At 42.9% G+C, this 21,048-nt stretch overlaps 1 protein-coding gene and 1 long non-coding RNA gene across 3 annotated transcripts in view; one reads left to right on the top strand and one right to left on the bottom strand.

The window, feature by feature from the left end:
* The window catches only part of LAMA4 (laminin subunit alpha 4), a 132,820-nt gene that overhangs the window by 70,459 nt on the left and 41,313 nt on the right, over positions 1-21,048 (top strand). Inside the window, exons 17-22 of the mRNA XM_075597648.1 lie at positions 918-1,014; positions 1,135-1,251; positions 4,897-5,082; positions 12,045-12,184; positions 14,890-15,054; positions 17,466-17,611. Of these exons, the coding sequence (XP_075453763.1) occupies positions 918-1,014; positions 1,135-1,251; positions 4,897-5,082; positions 12,045-12,184; positions 14,890-15,054; positions 17,466-17,611 (851 nt within the window). The remainder of the gene's footprint in view (positions 1-917; positions 1,015-1,134; positions 1,252-4,896; positions 5,083-12,044; positions 12,185-14,889; positions 15,055-17,465; positions 17,612-21,048) is intronic.
* The window catches only part of LOC142493513 (uncharacterized), a 32,939-nt gene continuing 24,414 nt past the window's right edge, over positions 12,524-21,048 (bottom strand). For both annotated transcript variants that reach the window (XR_012801128.1, XR_012801127.1), the window contains one exon: positions 12,524-13,381. This is a non-coding gene — a long non-coding RNA (uncharacterized LOC142493513). The remainder of the gene's footprint in view (positions 13,382-21,048) is intronic.

The raw sequence follows: 21,048 nt of genomic DNA, 5'->3' as shown, positions 1-21,048 counted from the left end.
TGGAGACGACCCCCTGCTTCAATCCTATAACTATATAAAAAACAACGGAAATGAGGATTCCTGCATTAATTATTCCTACGACAACTTTTTCAGGTATGAAATGCCCTGAAAACATAAAGGCCTCAACTTGAGCATCCCGGGTTGAAACTATCCCCATCTACTGAATATTACTCCTACTTACAGATACATGTTCATGTAACTGCGGTCACATTCTATCAGCATCTTGTTACACAAAGGATCTAGCCTCAGTCCAAACATCCCTATCTCCCATATCATCCCTTATGTTAGTGATCTTACGTTGCGAAGGAAGTATATATGAGCATACCTGCATCAATATACTGTATAGCAAATCATAATTATTATATATTCCTGTGGCTTTGCGTGGAGAAATTCCGATATCAATATTGTACAACTCAGTCTAAAAGTCAAACAGACAGTATTTGCAGTAATAAAAACACATGGGTACTTGAGTACTCTAGGTATTTTTAAAAAAAATGATTCTCATAAAGACTTCTCAAGTTAAACCTTTTTTTTTTTTAACTTTTCTAAGTATCATCCTGCTGTTAAAATATACAAAATTCCTGTTCTCACTGAGACATAAATAAGACCCGCAAGGCCCACCTAGATCTCCTGTGAATCTTCAAACACAATTAGATCCTTGGCTTTACTTCAATTAGACCCTGTGCTTATTTTAGAGCTTTTTCTATGATAATATATTTTTTTGCAACAAGATTTTATGCTTTTTTTAAAGTCATTTTAATGTAGAGGCGTAATGAATATTGCTCTGACATTCTATGTTAACTATCATAATACATGCATGGTTGATTTGTAGGCTTCCTATGATGTGCCTATAACACAGTATATATTGCTTGTTTATTAATTATTCACATAATAATGTATTTGTGTTGTACATCAAGGCTGTAGCTGGAATTGACAACCAGATAAATTATCATAGAGTTGAGAGTGAGCGACTATACACTCAAGCGAAGGAATTGCAGGAATCCTCAGATATCAGTAAGTGTGCACCTCACCTTTGGTACTGTATTTTGGCTTAAATACTTCCAGTAAAGACGTAAAAAAAATTTTTTTAATTCTACTCTCTCATTTTCTTATTCTGTTTTATTTTGTACAAAGGTAACGATTTAGGGGTAACAGAGACCAAACAACGTGTTGATGCTGCTATTTTCAGAAAGAATGCTTTAAAAGAAAAATTGGCAAATGCTATTAATCAACTTGAAATGACTGAAGATGGTAAGCAAATAACAATTTATACCATTTGAATTCCTTTTTATTTTTTAAAGTTTGTTAATTTAGCAATAGTTAGTTGCTGTTTTTTTATTTTCTTGAATATGCTCATTACCAGTATTATTAGGACGTGCTTGATCAAATTAAAGAAGATATTCTTAAGCAAAAACATCTAAATACTCTGCTTGCTCAAGGTTAAAAAGCTATATTCTAATAGCCGCACAGCAGTTATTGCAACATCAGGCAAATGTGAAACATATACACAATGAGAGTTTGATTGGTACTAAAAAGTGGACTTCCATCCTTCATTGTTTACTTGGCACATTAAGAGCCCACTGTATCCCCACTCCTAAACAACAGCAGACACATCGAGTGGGGAAAACAAGGCCACAGATTTATTTATCTATCATTGGTAACCTGAGTTTTACCAACTCTTTCTTACCACCAGCCCAAGTTGATGTGTGGTTGGGTGTCATTAAGGACAGTCAAAGCTTAATTTCACTGTGGCCCCAGACTACCTGAGGTTGCACTGCCTTCTTGTGTCTAAAAGTCTCTTTATTGGCCCCCCATGAAGAGCCTCTGTGCACCCGGCATGCTTCCCACATTGTATCTAAATATTTGAACAGTCAGGAACCTTTGCTAGGGTCCTTTTCCCCTATCACACTTGCAAGGATTGTACAACCTTGCAACCAGTTGCCTAATGTTTTGGTGGTTGGCTGTCTGGAGGGATCATAAAACCTTTCTGCTAACTCACTTCCCCCTCTCTCACTCAATTTCCCCCATCCTCTCACTCAATCACCCCCTCACTACCACTCCTTTCTCATTCAATCCCCTTTTCCTCTCAGTCACTCACCTCCTCCTGCTCCCCACATATTCACCATCTCCTCTCTCTCACCCTCCTCCTTTCTCACTCAACCTCCACCCTAAGAATGTTTCCTTGTGAGGGTGGGCTTGGGAGGCCTCCAGTCCTGCAACGGAGCTGGGGCCCGGGGCTAAAGCGGATATTGAGGCCAACTTTTGGATGGGGGTTGGCGTGAGGAGAGCTGGAGCCCTGCAGTACACAGAGGCCCAGGTGGCTGGATGCAGAAGTTGTGCCCGACCTTTGGCCAGGCTGAACTTTCAGCATTCACCAGACCCTCAGGAGTCACCAGGCCTGGGACACTTGTCACAGCAATCTCCCCCTGTCAGCAGCCCTTTTTTCACTTACAGTATTACTAATTGCTTCACCATCCTCCCATTACTCCAAAAAGAATATCTATTACACATCTTGGTATTCTCCCTCTCCACCATTCACACAACCAGACCATCACCAAATATTGCCACCACTAGTGTTACCATAATCAACCCATTACTCACCCCACAATTAACTGAAATTCGAATTCACTCCTTCATAATAGCTCCTCTTTTTCCTGAACATACCACAATCTACCACAATTCCTTCTACCCCGCTCATTAATCTCGCTCACTTGTGTAAGTACCCACTGTATATCTAGGCTACCCATATCCTGCAGAATAAAATACAAGACTTTAATCCACACATACAAGGCTTTTCATTACACTGTCCCTTTCTACTTCTCAATGCTTATTTCCACGGATTCAAGTCATATAAAAATGTGACCAAAGCTGTATTGTTACTAGTCAAATTAATTGCAAAGAAATATGTAATACAGGCACCCCCCCCCCCCCCCTTCCCTCTGGGAGATACACGGCTAGTTACTGTGTCTGTGTGGTGCTGAGTCATACCTGTTGGTCCAGGAGAGCTGAGTGGATCTGCGATGTAGTGGAGATCAGGATAGGCTTGGGAAGTCATCTGGTTCGGTGTCAGCGTCTCCAGCTTCAGTGGGTTCTGGGAATACCAGAGACAGTCTCCTCCTGAAGCACTCTCATATACACCTCCTCACTGACTCAGTCCAGACAGGTATATGATAGAACGGGCACTTTATTGCATCACTGCATAGATGTTACCACAGCGGTTACAGGGTCTCAGAAGATTCCAGGCTTCTGGATGATGCATGCTCTCTTTGAGTCTGGAGCCTTTAGATCTTACAGACCAGTTAGCCTTGCGGGCTAACTGGCCTTTCACACTCCCAGGAGTGGAAATGAGGGAACTGACATCCACTCCTTACAAAGGGTGAACATAGACTAACTCCTAACCTTTGGCCCTTCCCTTCAGAGAGGAACCAGCAGGGGTGGGCTCAAGGTCTGTACCTCTTCCAGATAGGCTATTACCAGGCCATGAGTCATCACCACCCTCCGTCACTCAAAAGGGAGCAGGAGGGGGGGTCAAAAGCCCACGGATTTAACCTGTTAAAGCCTGCAGCTAGCAGGGACTTACGTAACAGGGGGAAAGACAGGTAGCAAGAGACATACCCTGTTACAAATATATTATTCATGTACAGCCCATTTAGAATAGGAAGAACTTTTGAAGGTATCACACATCTTAGAACATCCCTGCTCTACGGGGAATGTTTGAGTAAAGAAGAAAAGGAGGTTTTAGTAAAGATCATAAAACAAGTTCTCCTATCCATGTCAGTTTGTTTACAATTATGTAAGAATGAGTGAATACTGTAATGAGATGTGGTACCATTTTTTATTTGGCCCAACTGAATATATATTTAATATATTTAAAGACCAGCTTTCAGAGCAATGCTCTCTTGCTCAGGTCAAGCAGTGCTGGTCTACAAATTCTAAGTATAAAAGCAGTAAATAAAAATACCACTTGAGGTGCAATGGCATGTCTCAGACTGGTCTGCAACCCTGTCTTTCCCCATTATCGCTCAGCAAACAGTGCTTCCACTGCAGCCAGGGATTCTGAGTAATGAAAGCAGAAAGGCTGTGCTGATAAAGATCAGGAGGATGGGGAAGATGTAACTGAACAGAGAGGGAAATGCAACAGATTAGAATCATAAAAGAGTTAATGGATTTGTAGATACAGTATGTATGTAGGAGGTGAAGGAGAACTTCCCACATAATACGGAATGATATGCAGGAATTTAATATATTCTAAATGGTAAAACGGAGAGACAATTTGGTTGGTAACATTTTTTGGAGTAAAATAACATTTTGGATTTACACTTAAAAAATAACATCAACATAGGATGAAAATAGGTTTCAGTCTGTTCCTTTTCTCACTGCTGAAATGCAGATTACTAGTTGTTTTATTTTAATTGATTAATGATAAACTTTATTAAGAATATAAAACTGTTAACCAATAGGTGCAAATACAGTACAGGCAATTCTCCAACCCCATAATATACGCACAGGGAAATTCATTTGTACTGCAATGTGTAGGTTGGTTGCTCTAAAGCAATATCCTATATAAATATTTGCACTGGACAAATATTGAAATGAATGAAGTTGTTTTCACATACAGTAGTTTGATTTGAATATGAAAATACTAATATAAAGATTATTGCTGATCATGCATATTTTCTAACTTAATTTTAGGTTTTTTTTTTTAATGATTTTCAGATATTTATGAATTTTAGAAATATATGAGGCTTGGAGCAACACTTCTGCAGTTTGATTCCCTCCTTTTTATCTGGTGTAACTCTTTCGTACATGATTTGCCCCAGTTTTGCAACTTGGAGACTTTTTTTTTAAATGAATATAGCATTTTATACTAATGTCTAGCTTTCATATCTTTGACAGACGATACAAGACAGCAACTGGAGAAATCAAAACTGAATGCGGAAGAAGCTCTAAACATCACTGTCATGGTAGCTAAAGTGATTGACCCAATGTCAACAAATACAAACATTTGGGCAGAAAATTTCAAGAATTCTTATTACGATGCCTCTGCTTACAACAAGGTTGTGAACTCTGCTGGAGAAACAGGTAAATAGTCATACATACATAACACATCCAGAATCCTAAACCATTTGGGACAAATTCTGCGATAGGATAATCAGGAATCAAAAATGTATCTGCTACAGGATATGTATATTTGTATTTACGTAGCGCTAACAATGTACTGAACGCGGGCCCCTAAGAGTGCTATGTGGCATGTTAGGAGACTTGCAGAGACAGCAGGTAAAAGAGTAAATGCAGCAGATGGCAGCGCTTCATCACAAGGGTTGGTAAGTTCGACTGTGTATGTTGGGCATGTCATGAATCCATGCTATTGAAATGCTTCACTTAGAATGTATGTTTTTAGGTTTGACTTGGAGGTGGGGAGAGAAGATGCTTGGCATGTGTGAGGGGGATTCCATCGGTAACTGGCAGGAAAATAAGGGAAAGAGGGTTAAAATAGCAATGGATGTGGAGGGGGTAAAAAGAAGACAGTTATGAGCAAAGAGCATGAAACAAGGAGGGGAACAACAATTTATCAAAGCTGATAAGTAGACAGAAGCAGATGAGTGGACAGCCTTCAAGGTGAAAAGGAGAATTGTGTACAGTAGGTGACTCCGACCGGTTTTAGCCAGAGAATGAATGTGAATGGAGAAAGAGAAGATCATATGTTTGTTTATTTATTTATAAAATGTTTTACCAGGAAGTAATACATTGAGAGATACCTCTCGTTTTCAAGTATGTCCAGGGCACAGAGTTATAACATTATGTGGTTACATTAAAAGAACAGAGGTTATACAGTTAATTCACAGACATGTCATGGACATATTATACAAGAAAATACAGGGATTGTTTAAACAATGCTGGTTCATTAATATTTTGACCCTTATTTATGAGTTTAGGGGTTTTCTTGTATGTATAAACATTACCCATTTCTTCTCTTTGTTATCTTACCCTCGGCTTCCTTACAAATTAGGGTCTGGTATGCATGTACATATCGTACAGTCATAATTTTACATTTACCTTTTCTGTTCAGAGATTTTAGTAAAAGCTTGATAAGATAGATTTTGGTTTCTTTATTTCACTTTACTTTGTTATCATATACTTTTTATTATATATTTTAATTGTTTTGAGATTTTTTTACACAATAGCACACTTTGTTACATTATTGAGTAATATGTATTATTAATCTTTCTCACTGTCTGACACCCAGTGCTGGCCATGGCCCGCGGACCTCCGACTTGGTTCTGCGCAAGCGCGTACCGTTGTTGGTGTGTGGTACATTGCGCTTGCTTGGGGCGTTTAAGGGGAAGAAACTTTTTAGCCCTTGTTATGCACGCATTGACGCCACAACTCTCACGCTCTATGGGCAGCTTCCATCGCCATGACAGATCTGCCCACAGTTAGGTACTGCGCAAGCGCATACCTTGATGGACGTCAGTCCTGTCCTGGCTCTGGATTGGTTGTCAGGGGCGTGTCTTGTGGTGGTCATGTGAGCGCACTGCGTCTGGTGTGTGGTGTATATTGTGTTTGCTTTCATTGCCTTTGCAGGATGGCACCGCATTTTCCCATTGTGGGCGGCCTCTATCGCCAGGACAGATCTGTCCACAGGGGAGGTATTGCGCAAGCGCGTGCCACAGGGGATACCGGACCCGTCCTGGCCCTGGATTGGTTGTCGGGGGCGGGACTTGTGGTTACCATGCCTGCATATGTATGTAGGTCTTTTACACACACCATGGGCTCATTAGCAATCATTTAGGGTGGTTTAACTTTGTGCTTTGTGTATTGGTCAAACACTTTAGTTTGTCTCTATAAATGTGTTAATAAAGTTGGATATGTATACTGTACCTTGACAAAGCGCTGTGTAGCGTGAAACATGGTGGGGCTCTCTGGCCCTTTTTTTCTACATGACCATTAAACAATAATTTTTTATGGGATACACACTTTCCTGATCATTTCATTTTTGGACACTTGTTGAAGTGCTCTGCCATTTCTCTTCCTCCTTGCTACATGGACAGTTAGAGTTTGAAAATTGGGTACAGGGGATAAAAGGGCTGGTGACTTTCAGATTGAACTAGAGCAGCTTTAACATCAACAAATGGCAGCAAATGGCTCACACCCTTTAGCTGCCCTTCGGCTTCCCCAAAGGCTGTCCCCCTTTGGGGTGACACAGGTGTAGATTGAAGGGGTTCAGATTGAATGCAGCTGTGGTTTCAAAGTCCTTTGTCCTCGTGGGTCATTACCACTCCAGAGGGTGGGGCTGACGAAACACAGCAGTAAGCAAATGTAGATATTAACCCTTAGCATGCTGGTTCTGTGCAGAGGGGAGCAGCTCTTGGGGAACCCCATCAGGCGTCTGCTTTGGTGACAGTATACCTTGTACTGTGATAGATAAAAGGTATTTTGTACAAAGTTTAGGAGGAAATATGAGGAATCCAGTTTTAGACATATTGAGCATGAGGCACCATCTAGGATTGGATTGCAGGTGTGCGTTTAGGGGTGTATAGATACAGTATATCATTTGCAGAGAGGTGATACCTGAAATAAAAGGAGCTGATGATGTTACTAAGTGATATTGTGTAGAGAGAGAAAAGGAGAGGTCCTAACATTGTCATGGGTGAAGGGACAAAAGGAATCTCACTGTGTATAGAAGGGGTGAGCAAACTTTTTATGCCGAGACCCCCTTTTCATCCATGAAATGTTTCGGGCCTCCCCTGCCTGATGCCATCAAAATCACATGAAAAATAAAAAAAAACCTTTATTAAACAGTATACAATGTAAATACAAATATGTCTAAATACTTACATATTTCAACAGCTCGTGCTTGCAAAATTAGGCTGCGTCCACGCTCCCGCTGAGAGCGGTGACATCACCAACTCTCCAAGTATGAGCACAGGGTGTCCTGCAGAATTTTGCAAGCATGGGTGTGGGGGGATTGGATCGGGAGGGGGTGTGGGGTGTGTGTGTGTGCGCGCGTGCGCATTGACTGCTGACGAGCGCGCTTCAAAGTCAATTTTGTCTCCCCAAGTGCCAAGCTTGGGAGAGTGTACGTGCATAAAAGCAATCCTTTTGGGGGGGTATTCATCCACCTCTTTGCTACCTCCCTTCCCTCTCTCCCCCTCCCTTTTTTTCCCTTCCCCTCCCTTTTTTCCTTCCCCCATTTGCTTTTTTATTCTCCCTGCTCTTTGGCTTGCTGTCCCCAGTGTCATCCACATTCCTACCTACAGTATTATTTATAATTTATTTTTTTCCGTTTTCAATGTTGTGTTTTCACTTTTTTTTACATTATTTCTGTACATTCATAGTATGAGTGATATAGTGGCAGCCTACCCTTTCACTTGCAGAGGATCGCAGCGAAGCAGGTTGCCAGCGGAGGAGAGCAGGAACACAGCGCTATTGCAGGGCAGACAGGAGGGGCGTTTGACATCACAGCGCTGGTGCGTGCTCCTCCCCGTACCTCCAAAGCCCCTGCGCGTGCGCACACACGCCATCACGTGGCCGCCACCTGCATTATCCTTTTCGGCTGCCCGTGCACAGCTTCTTCGGCTGCCCACCCGCGCATAGCTTTTTTGCCCTCCAGTGCACAGCGTCTGCCGGCCCGTGCACACCAGGTTTTGCCGTTTGCACCCCTCCCCCTGGTGTGCGTCCTCCCATTTGCACACCGCTGCATTCAATCACAACTCACATAGACACAGCACACATACTCAATCACATCTCACACAGACACAGCACACATAATCAATCACAACTCATACAGACACAGCACACATACTCAATCACAGACACTGCCACACTGCACGCACACTCTCACACACTGCAGACACTCTCACACACTGCAGACTCTCACACACTGCAGACACTCTCACACACTGCAGACACTCTCACACACTGCAGACACTCTCATACTGTCACACTGCAGACACACACTCAGACACTCTCACACACTGTCACACACTGCAGACACTCACACACACATACACTGCAGACACTCACACACTCACACACTGCAGACACTCACACACTGCAGACACTCACACACACTCACACTGCAGACACACACACTCAGACACTCTCACACACTGCAGACACTCACACACTGCAGACTCTCACACACTGCAGACACTCTCATACTCACACTCTCACTTACACCCTCACACACTTTAACCTGGTGGGGTAGTACTCCGCATGCTCCGGTCCCCAGTGTGGGGAAACAGACAGAAGGAGGAGGGGCTGTCTGTATGCAGGGAAGGCCCCGCAGAGAAGCAGCAAAGCCCCGCCCCCACAGCAGAGAGCAGAGAAGCTGCAAAGCCCCGCCCCCACAGCAGAGAGCAGAGAAGCAGCAAGGCCCCGCCCCCACAGCAGAGAGCAGAGAAGCAGCAAGGCCCCGCCCCCACAGCAGAGAGCAGAGAAGCAGCAAGGCCCCGCCCCCACAGCAAGGCCCCGCAACAAGCAGAGAAGCAGCACAGAGCTTGTTCAACCGCCCACGTACAGCGTCTGCCGGCACGCCGCCTGCGCCCCCCCCTAAATAATCCTGCGCCCCCAGTTTGCGCACCGCTGGTGTATAGCATACATCCTAACTTGACATTGTCAGCAAAAGCTTAAGTAGATATGAAAGAGAAAGGGGAGTAGGACCAAAAGGTTGGAGGTGGAAATCAAACACAGAAAAAATTGTGTGTGTGTGCCGATCACATGCATTTTAAGTGAAACTTCTTCATCTTTTGTCACTGCTTTGTCACAGAAATTGTATTTGTGATGGTAATTTTTTTAATTAAAAATTAAAACACAATTTCAGTGACAAAACGCAAAGAAGTTTGACTTAGAACATGTGTGCTCGGAACACATCCTGTTTTAGCTATTTGCACTTCTATATTTATACTAACTGTGAATTCCGTGTGTGTGTGTGTCAGTGTGTGTACGCACGTGAGTGTGTGTACGCACGTGAGTGTGTGTGTGTTTTTAAAAGTTTTTATTTCCCATTCATTTGAAAAAGTTTTCTTCAGGTCAGAGGACCCTGCAGCACAATGTATAATAGCACATACCAGTAGCACATCCACACAGCAGTGTGTGTGTGTGTGTGTGTGTCAGTGTGTGTGTCAGTGTCTGTGTGTTTGTCTGGGGGGAAGCGGGGGGGAGGATCTCACGCAGGCTCTTCCAGCAGTGCAGTCTGGAGAAGCCGGTGGTGAGTCTGCGAGAGAGAGGCAGGGACCGGGGGGGGAGGATCTCAGTCTGGAGAAGCCGCAGCGCATCACTCGGGGTGTTCGGCGTATCACTCAGAGGGGGGGTTCGGTGCATCAATCGGGGCGGGCAGGGGAGGGTGTTCAGCACATCACTCAATGTTGTGTGCGTGGGGGGGGGGGGGGTGTCTCCAGGCCTTCTTCCTCTCCGGTGACTCCTCCTGGTGGAAGCTGACAACACTGACAGCCTCTTCTGCCAGCAGTGACGTTACTTCCGTCACCAGTAACTTCCATCTGCATCAACTCCATTCACTGCCAGGCAATTCTGATCATATGGTAGATGTGCCCAAAGAAATTTCACTTCAAATAGATGGCGTGGATTGGATTGTTGATTAGTGTGGAGAAGTAGATGGCTGCTGGGGTCACTCAATGGGGAATCTCAATATTCTCTTTTGATGACGTTGCATTTCTAATGGGTGCCAAAGCGAGGCTGACCCTGGCGGCCATATTGTTTGTTTATTTTTGTCTGGTGGATACAAAGATACTGGGAAGAAATAAAATGCATTGCTGCTTTAAAGACATCCAGCTTGCAAGGGCTTCCTAAATAACCTGTCTATGGCAATTCAGAAAGTTTTGTAGAATGTTTTCTTATAAGCTGTAGAAGGTCACGTATCACTGACGCCAATGTTTTCTTGTCTCTCATAGTAACAATCGAAGTAAATATAACTTTTAATGAAGAATCCTTAATCCAAACAGGTCCCAAATGATTGTACATAATTACATCTCTAACAAAACAGGAAATGTATAATTCCACTACTTTATTATCTTCTGTTAATATCTCATACTATACTGCCAGGGGGGGTTTAGTTATGGCATTGTTGAGAAAACATCTCTTTATTCATTAATCTTAAACCATCCCGGTTTTATGATATCCCTGCTCTTTTTATACACGCAGTGAATGTTTTGCACTGCAGATGTTAGGCCAGCTGTATAATATAGTTAAATTGCATGTAATGTTTATAAAAAATATTGTCACACACCAGAAAAATTGGTCAGCGCTCCCACACTAATCATACACGCAAATAAAAGTGGATATAAACAAACATTTATAAGTGATAGATACTGGGCATAAAATTTGCTCTTAAACTCCAGTAAGGGCTTGTTTCCAAAAGTCCTCTGTTACAACGTCTCTCCTCCAAAATCCGGAAGGAGCAGGATCACCCCAGAAAAGAGAAGACAATATAATGTACACTGTGTATAGTAACTATGGATAATCTTAATCTGAGTTTGGCTACTTTGTGTCTTAATGTTGTATGGCTATTGGATCCCAGGGATGTACAAGTATGGTCACTGGTGCTCTCCCAGATGAGTAGATGTAAGTATTCCACTTTGTGTATATTTTACAGCCAATATTAAGGGGGATGCTGTTGGTCTCGAGCCCTCGGCGCCGTTCTGGGACTCCAGGTACTGTACACGGTCAGTCCTGTGGTCCTCTCGGGGTGTCACCGTGTAACCCTCAGCACCGCTTGCACACGATCACCTCGCCGTCTGTTTCGGCACCTGACGTCACTTTCGAGTGCACTCCGAGTGCGTTCCCCGCCTCCAGTATCATCAGAAGTGCAGGATATTCAGTAGCTCTACCACCAGATGCTCTCCCCTGTTACACTCTACGCGTTTCACAGCAAACGCCGCTTCGTCAGGATATATATATTGTACAGCTGGCCTAACATCTACAGAGTGTCTTGTGGACTAGGGATTCATCAATAAACTTTAAAGAGAGTATATTAAATTGTATTATAAAATTATTTAATTAACATGATTTATTTTATTTTGCAGTCAAGAACCTGACAGAGGTAGTCCCATTGCTTCTGAATAAACTGCGCACAGTGGAACACAAATGGCCTTCAAACAACATTTCATCTAGCATCCATCGCATCCGGGAGCTCATTGCACAGACGAGGAGTGTGGCTAGCAAGGTAGGATAATGATTATACATATTATAAAACAGCAAATTAATGAAGTGTTCTTTTGAAAGTCTCTTAGAAATCCCACGTCAAAGTATCTGCAGAACATTCATTTAAATCTCAGGATTAAATACAGAGTTGTGGATGAAAGCAGAAATACACCAACATTCATTGTTATATAATACATTGCTAAAGTGCTTCAACTTGTACATTTCTGGGAAGGGTCATTTAAAAAAAAAGAAAAGAAAAAGAACACAATAAAGATTTGATACTCAAATCGTAATATTATTTGTTATTTTTTTTCCATTTAATATAAATTTGGGAAAAAATATGTAAATAAAGCATTTAAAAAACAGACAAATATTGGGGCTTTTAATTGTGTACTATTTGCAACCTTTAGCTGCATGTTAAAACAACAACGATATACATGTTCATACATTGCACAATTTTAGAGTTATAAAAAAAACATACTGGTTCAGCACTCAAAGTACATCAAAGAAAATGAAAGACCTTTTTTCTTTTTGATCTCACCAAGTAACTTCTTAAATGTTTAAAAAATAAAAGCAGCAACAGGCTCCCATGGGGACGGCAAAAATAAATACAAATTCAAAGTAGAGTTGGAGTAGTATACAGTATACATTATCAATTGTAATCCATCACTATCAATTGGGCAGGATCTGTGCATCGTCTGTGCCTCCTTCATTAAACCACACCATACTGTCTGTTAAGCCATTGCAGGCTTGTGATCCTTCGCAGAAACTCAGCAATTTGAAAAAAAAAACAGTGTTTCAAGGACGATAAATAGTATAAGTTGGTTGTATACGTTTTTGCATAGATACGCCATATATCAGCAGTGTCCATTTCCATGGCTGAGGTTCCGTGTACTGTGCATCTTCTGTGCCCCCCATATGAACTGCAACATGTTGTCTATAAAGCTCCAAATGTAGTGAAATTACTGATCTGTGACAGTTATAAGCAGGTGAATCCAATTGAGGAATGTCCCGATGTCAGTACATCACCTATAAATGCAAATATATACATACAGTACAACTGGCTGAGACAACACCAAGACATAATTGAACACAAATAGATCCCTATGCCTGTAGGCCATGGGAAATCAGGGAGTCCCAGGAAGTCCAAAGCACCCAGAATGCCCAGGAACAGACAGGGGTAAGGTGTAGGTTGGCACCACGTCTCATGTACGCCAGCCTGCAGAGATAGAGGCATGAATAGAAAATCAGATAACATATATGCACACGTTTCAGGCAGAAAACAACTTAGTGAGAGGTTTTCATTAAGTCCTCTAGGGCGGGGGTGCACAAACTGGTGGGCGCAAGATTTTCCGGGGGGGGGGGGGGGGTTGCACGGCAGTTACAGAGGCTCCGCGCTCTTCCCAAAGGCATTTGAATTAAATGCCGGGGGATCGCGTGAGGCCTCTACAAATTCCTTTACATTGTCTTCAGCGACAAATAACACCGCGGGCTCTCGTGACGTCATGGTGCCATGGCAACGTGACGTCACGTGACCCCGCTGCGTCATTTGACGCAAGAGACATGGTAAGGAGGGGAGCGTGAGCAGGGGGGACTCCAGACAGGGGAGCAGGGGGGAAAGTTTGCACAGCCCTGCTCCAGGAGATACTGTATCCAAGGAGTGTATCCAACGACTCTACAATTGGAGTAGGCGTTTTGAGCGATTCCCTCCACGTTTGAGTGGAGGGACTTGGTCAATGATGGTATGCCTGAGGGCCAGGAGCGGGTGTCCTGCACTAAGTAAGTGTGCAGCATGTGGTTGGTCTGCCCTTTTATAACGTAAGGCTATTCTTGAGGACCGATGTAGGGCCATCCTTTCTTTATAAATGCGGTCCGTCTTGCCGACATAGTAGAGGCCACAGAGGCAAAAGAGGAGATATACCACAAATTAAGAAGTACATGTCAAAGGCTGTTTAATCTTAATTGTATTCCCATTGGGAGGATGGTGGAAAGATGGGCCAATGGCCCTGTGGCTACATGAAGTGCATCCAGTGCATTTAAAACAGACAGGTTTGGGAGGAAGAATGAAAGAAACCCCTTTTGTGAGATATTCTTCTGCGTGCACCCTATTGGAAGCAAAGTAATTTTTTTTAACTATATACAGCTCAACCCCCTTATAACGCTGTGCTTGGGGCCTAAAGAATCACATCATGTTATAAGCGGATTGCGTTAGAAATAATGTACAGTTGTATGCTTTGTACAATAAAGTACTTAAGATACCAATAATCGTGTTGTAAAGTATTCATAAATACAAAAAGTGGGAGCCACGCTTGCATCGCGTTATAAGCGGATTCGCGTTGTAACGGATCGCGTTAGAACGGTGTTGAGCTGTTCTTTCATATTGTTTTGAGTGCCACAGATATATATATATACAATATATATATATATATATATATATATATATATATATATATATATATATTATATGTATGTGTGTGTGTACCTTATGGACTGCACATGCAGAATAAATTACATTTTCAATGTCTTGGTGCTTGTACACTGTATTACATTGTAGTCATATGACCCTAGTGTGTATGTATGGAGATATGCTTACTGTTTTAGCATGTGTGGCTCCAAGTAAAACAGATGTCAATGGGGTTCTCATTAAATTGTGATAGTGCCCTGATTGGCACTATTGCAATTTAATAAATAACTAAACTGTGCATTTTTGTGTGTTTCCAATACCAGATTCAAGTATCAATGAAGTTTGAAGGTAAATCTGCTGTTGACGTGGATCTGAAAACAAACGTGGCTGACCTGAGGGCCTATTCTTCCATGAGCATGTACATAAACCCAGCTGCTCACCAAAAGAACCCCCAAGACAGATTTATTATGTATCTTGGAAATAAAAACGTAAGTGAATTGTTTGACTACTCCATGTGATTACTCTTAGTCCCAACTGACGGTATACTTGCTTTTTTGGTGAACTGAAAAAAACTGAACCAACAAAGGAAGGTCAAACGAGTAATTTGGCAACCCAAACATGTCTCTGTGTAAACCTGTATTTCACAACCGGAGGATGGCAAACAAAACTCTTTATTATTTTTTGGGGTCTAAAAGCAACAGACAATTTGATATTAGAAACACATTCAGTATATTTATTTTATATGACATTACTATATTTCAAAAGCACAATATCCATGAATCTCCTCATGGATGATAATGTCCCATAGGAACTTCTTCAGTTTTTGGTAGAGTTTACCAAAACATATCAATTAGAATTGTGCTTCTAGAAGAGACAAATCCTAATACAGTACATACTTCTGCCCGATCACGTCCTATCCTTTTCCAGATTGACTGGTCCAAAGTAATGGAGTACTTATATTGTTGACCTCCTCTACCTTCCTTGCCACCTATAGAAGAAAATCGCATGTGCAGGTTTCTAGTGCCAACAAAATATTGCAATAAGACATGCAACTCAAACTAAAACAGCTTATATAAAGAAGAAACCTAATACAGTATGTACTATATACCATATCTAGCATAAAAAGAAATAAGTCATATATGTATACTGTACAGTATCTTTATTTATATGGTGCCATATGTGCACATAGTGCTTCACAGCAGCAATACTCGTGACATAATATAACATGTAATGGGAATAAGTGCTTCAGACGTATAAGTAACATTAGGAAAAGGAGTCCCTGCCCAAAAGACAAACAAAATATATTGTGCGCAACTAATAAACCTCTAATATAATCAGTGATACAATGTGTATTAACATATACCCTTCTAATTTTTACTCAACTGGTAAAACCACAAAAAAACCACAGTGTGAAAAAATAAAAAAAAATTTATACATAACCGTGTAATGTGATGTAGAAAGCGTCTGCTGCTATTAAACAGGGGGTGGCTCGGCACCCCCCAAACACTGAAGATATGGAGACAAAAAAACAGCGCACAACGCAAATAGTGAAGTATGAAAGTAACAAGTGTATATTAAAATAGGGGATAAATATTCTGCGTACATCAAGGTATTAGGACATAAACATTGAGTGTGTTAAACACACAAGTTACCACTCAGCGGCCGCTCATACAGGAGTCAGGAGTATGTTTCCCTTGGCAGGCGTCTGGGACAGCAGCTGCGATGCTTTTCCTTCCTAGGAACACCTCTGCATTCAGTCACCGTCTCTGTGGGAAACTCCCCTCTGGTCAGCTGGGCTCCAGACGGATCGAGCAATCTGCAGCCTGCAGACGCACTGGGAGGGTCCCCGGATTGGTCAGTGAGGACCTGGGTGGTTCGCAGAGCTCTCCGTTTAGTGCAGCCACAAGCAGGGGTGAACTGGCTGCGAAGTGACGTCACAGTGGCGATTTCAAAAGTACACAGCAAAAGCGGAAAAACGTCTATAAAGTGCCCAAATTGCGCACATAGGATAGAGTAGCAATAAAACACTTGGACCAATTACATCCTAAATGTTTCGTAGTCACAACTACTTCATTGATTCCCTGATGAAGTAGTTGTGACTACGAAACATTTAGGATGTAATTGGTCCAAGTGTTTTATTGCTACTCTATCCTATGTGCGCAATTTGGGCACTTTAGAGACTTTTTTCCGCTTTTGCTGTGTACTTTTGAAATCGCCACTGTGACGTCACTTCGCAGCCAGTTCACCCCTGCTTGTGGCTGCACTAAACGGAGAGCTCTGCGAACCACCCAGGTCCTCACTGACCAATCCGGGGACCCTCCCAGTGCGTCTGCAGGCTGCAGATTGCTCGATCCGTCTGGAGCCCAGCTGACCAGAGGGGAGTTTCCCACAGAGACGGTGACTGAATGCAGAGGTGTTCCAAGGAAGGAAAAGCATCGCAGCTGCTGTCCCAGATGCCTGCCAAGGGAAACATACTCCTGACTCCTGTATGAGCGGCCGCTGAGTGGTAACTTGTGTGTTTAACACACTCAATGTTTATGTCCTAATACCTTGATGTACGCAGAATATTTATCCCCTATTTTAATATACACTTGTTACTTTCATACTTCACTATTTGCGTTGTGCGCTGTTTTTTTGTCTCCCTGCCCAAAAGAGCTTACAATTTAATATATTGTACATGTGATCGTGTTGCTTATTAAGTTTTCTTTAATTAATGAGGGGGCTATTTTTCAAGGGTCCTCCTACTTCGAAACTGGTTCAGTACTCGTTTGGTTCTTGTACCAGACATGCACCATTTGTCTAATGCAGGGATAATGATTGCTGTTTTTATACTAATTTTGCTTCAATGCTGTGGCAATGTAATTATGTACTGATAATGCAAAACTTGATGTCCTTTCAGGCTAAATCAGACTACATGGGGCTGGCAATTAAGAATAACAATCTGGTATATGTGTACAACCTGGGAAGTGGAGATGTTGAAATTCCCTTGGACTCCAAGCCTGTCAGCACCTGGCCAGGATACTTTAGTCTCGTCAAAATAGAAAGGTAGGAAATACATGTTTGTAAAGATCTACTGTATGCAACATCTGCTCAGTTTGCAACTGATTGCTCACTGGACCAAGCCCGATGACCATCACTGGCCTTACGTCAATACAAATCAAATATGAAATGTTGAAACAGTGTGTTAATCACAACAATCATAGTGCCACCATCCAAAGAAATGTACTTATCCACCTGGATAGCTCCTGTCAGTTGTAGAGCTGAATAACGAAGTAAATTATAGTTGTTATTGTAACTATTTGTTAGAAAAAACATCAGTGCACAAGGCTGCAGACAGCTTTCTTGGTGCCCAGTGTCGGCGCCTTGCGGGACCGGTCTAGGACATTTGGTTGCGGCCATTTTGCTGCAATCAAATTTCCGCTGGCGACTCACCCCGCCGCCAGGACATACTGCCGCCAGTCGCTTAGCCGCTAAGGTAAGTGCCTTACCATAAAACCCCCTACCCTAACCACTAAAAACCCTTAAATTAACCCTCTACCCTTTACCTTGGTGTCCCCTCCGGTGCCACGGAGATCCCGCGAATGGAATTTGGGCACGACTTTTGGGAAGGCTCAACTTTTGGTGTGCTAGTGGGGGGTGGGGCCAACACGGGAGGCAGCCAGGCCGCAGGGGAGAGAGCCGGGGCGGTCGGGAACCATAGACCTGGCAGTTGGACGCGGATGTTGGGCCTGCCCACAAGGGCAGCAGGCAGATTTCCCAGGGTCCAGGTCTAGAGTTCTGGACCCCCCCCTCGACCCCTCGTGTTGGCGGTCTTGCGAGCCCCTCCCATCTCACACCTTGCAAGCCCCCACCTTCCTAATATATACAAACCGCCCCTGCTCCCCGCCCCCAAATACATTAAAAAAACACAACCCAAAGTCATTAAAAAAAAACACCCCCCAAATTCATACAAAAATCTCCCACACCTCAAATTCATACAAACCCACCCACCCCCCAAATACATACAAACACCCCCCCCCCCAAATACATACAACCCCCCACCCCCAAACACATATAAACCACTCACCCCCAAATACACATTTTTTTAAAAACACCCCCCAAATACATACAAAAAAACACGCAGCCACTAAATACATACAACCCCCCACGCTCCAAATACACACAGAATAAAACACCCCACAAATACATACATACAAAAACAATCCACCCCCAAATGCATATAAAAAAACAAACTCCACCCCCCAAATACATACAACCCCCCCAAATACAAACAACCCCCCCAAATCCATACCAAACCCCCCCCCCCCAAAATTCATACAACCCCCCAACCTTCCAAATACATACAACCTCCCCCCAAATACATAGTTACATTGTTACAAAGTAGATGAGGTTGAAAAAAGACGTACGTCTATCAAGTTCAACCTATGCTACATTTAGACAACAGATACTTTATCCTATATCTATACTTACTTATTGATCCAGAGGAAGGCAAACAAAAAACCCCAGTGTCCTATCATCCAATGATATCTCATAAGGGGAAAAATAAATTCCTGACTCCAAGAATTGGCAATCGGATTACTTCCTGGATCAACATCCTTCCCATGTTTAATTATTTGGTATATCCCTGCATAACTTTCCTTTCTAAAGAGATGTCCAAACTTTTTTTTTTAACAAATCTATTGTATCTGCCATCACAGTCACCATGGGTAATGAATTCCACATTTTAACTGCTCTTACTGTAAAGAATCCTTTCCTTTGTTGCTGGTGAAATCTCCTTACATTAAAAATATTCCCCAAATTCATACAAAAAAACCCTCCCCCCAAATTCATACAAACTCCCTCCGACCACCCCAATACATACAAATACCCTCCAAAACACCCAAATACATACAACCCCCCAACTCCCAAATATATATAACCCCCATCCCCCAAATACATACATAAAAACCACACACCAAATACATACAACCCCCCACCCCCAAATACATACGAAACCAAATACCTTAAAAAAAAAACATCCCAACCCCCAAATACACACAGAAAAAAAACACCTCCCAAATATATACAACCCCCCCCCCCCCCACCCCTAAAATACATACACAAAACCCCAATTACATACATTTTAAAAAAATAACCCCCCCCCCACCTTGGGGATGGTCTCGGGCCTCTGGCTTCTTTTCCTGGCTGCCTGTCCTCTCATTGCCGCCGGGCCCCGGCTCTCCCCAGCTGCGGGTCTCTCCCTCAATGACACTGTCCACACTGAGCTTCTGACATCAGTGCACGCTGGGCTTCCCTCATGCCGGTGTGCGCCAGAAGCTGAGCCCAGCTTGTGGCTGGCGTCAGAGGCTAGGGGTGGGACAGTGTTAGTATGGGAGGCCTGCAGCTGGGAAGAGCCGGGGCCCAATGCCGGCCAGGCGCTCCACAGCCACTGTGCCTGGGACACCTTTACCGGCTCTCCCCCCTGCTGGCGACCCTGCTGACCACAACTTACAGCGCCAGCTGGCCGGGCACCCTGCAGCCGCCGGGTCTGTGACATTTGTCCCGGCTCACCCCCCTGTCGGCGGTTCTGCAGGTGTAGCAGCATTAAGCATGCAAGTATTAGTACAAAAATAAATCTAACAAGTGTAGAGGTTTCTTAAATGAAGCATCAATTTCTTGAAAACACTGACAAATATGTCAAATGTTAAACTCACGTAGACCCAGACCCGCAGAGGTCCATTAACTAAGTGCTAATAATGAGACGTGATCAAAATCATTAACGGCCGTTACTTAACGCGAGGTTAACACATAGCCACAAAGATGATTATATGCTAAAAACAATGGCTGCTGTATATCTCATTAGCATTAGGATTAACGCCATGTTAAGTTAGCTCTACCTCACGTGAGCTTCAAATAACATGGCTCACATTAAGTCTGTTTAACCTAAAGGTGGCGTTGCTCCTATCAAGATGCTGAACTACAGCTGTTGTGAGACAGAGATATAAGTAACTTAAATTTACTTTGCATATCCAAATTAGCATATATCCCAGGTGTCTCGGTTGAGCCCCTTTTACCACACAAGTGTCTCTCAATGTGTATATAAACGTGTGTTTGGAGAGGTATATAAGCAACGTGGGCCTCTAGCAATGAATAATCTCTCCTCTCTCTCCATGACTTAACCTATCGTCAATGAGCTTTGAAGATAAATCTTAAGGCATAACTGCATATTAAATTAGGTTAGCGCCTCGTTATATCACTTAATGCATCTCTGTGGATTTGGGCCTAGGTTGGCTATCTCTGGAGTCCAGACGTTGGATACATCCTTCATGTCTAACATTCACAATACTTTCTGGACAAGCTACCTAAATATCATTACCTCTAATATACACACCACTCATCACCTAATATCTGCCTCCACGTGCCTGCTTAAAGATCAATAAAGAATATGGTCGCTGTTTTTTAAGTGAAACGTCTTTGCAGGCACCTAGTACATTTTCAAAGCA

This window comes from Ascaphus truei, chromosome 4, assembly GCF_040206685.1.
Source record: "Ascaphus truei isolate aAscTru1 chromosome 4, aAscTru1.hap1, whole genome shotgun sequence".
Classification (NCBI taxonomy): Eukaryota; Metazoa; Chordata; class Amphibia; order Anura; family Ascaphidae; genus Ascaphus; species Ascaphus truei.
Note: the sequence above shows the minus strand (reverse complement) of the source record. Positions and strands in the feature narration are given on the sequence as shown.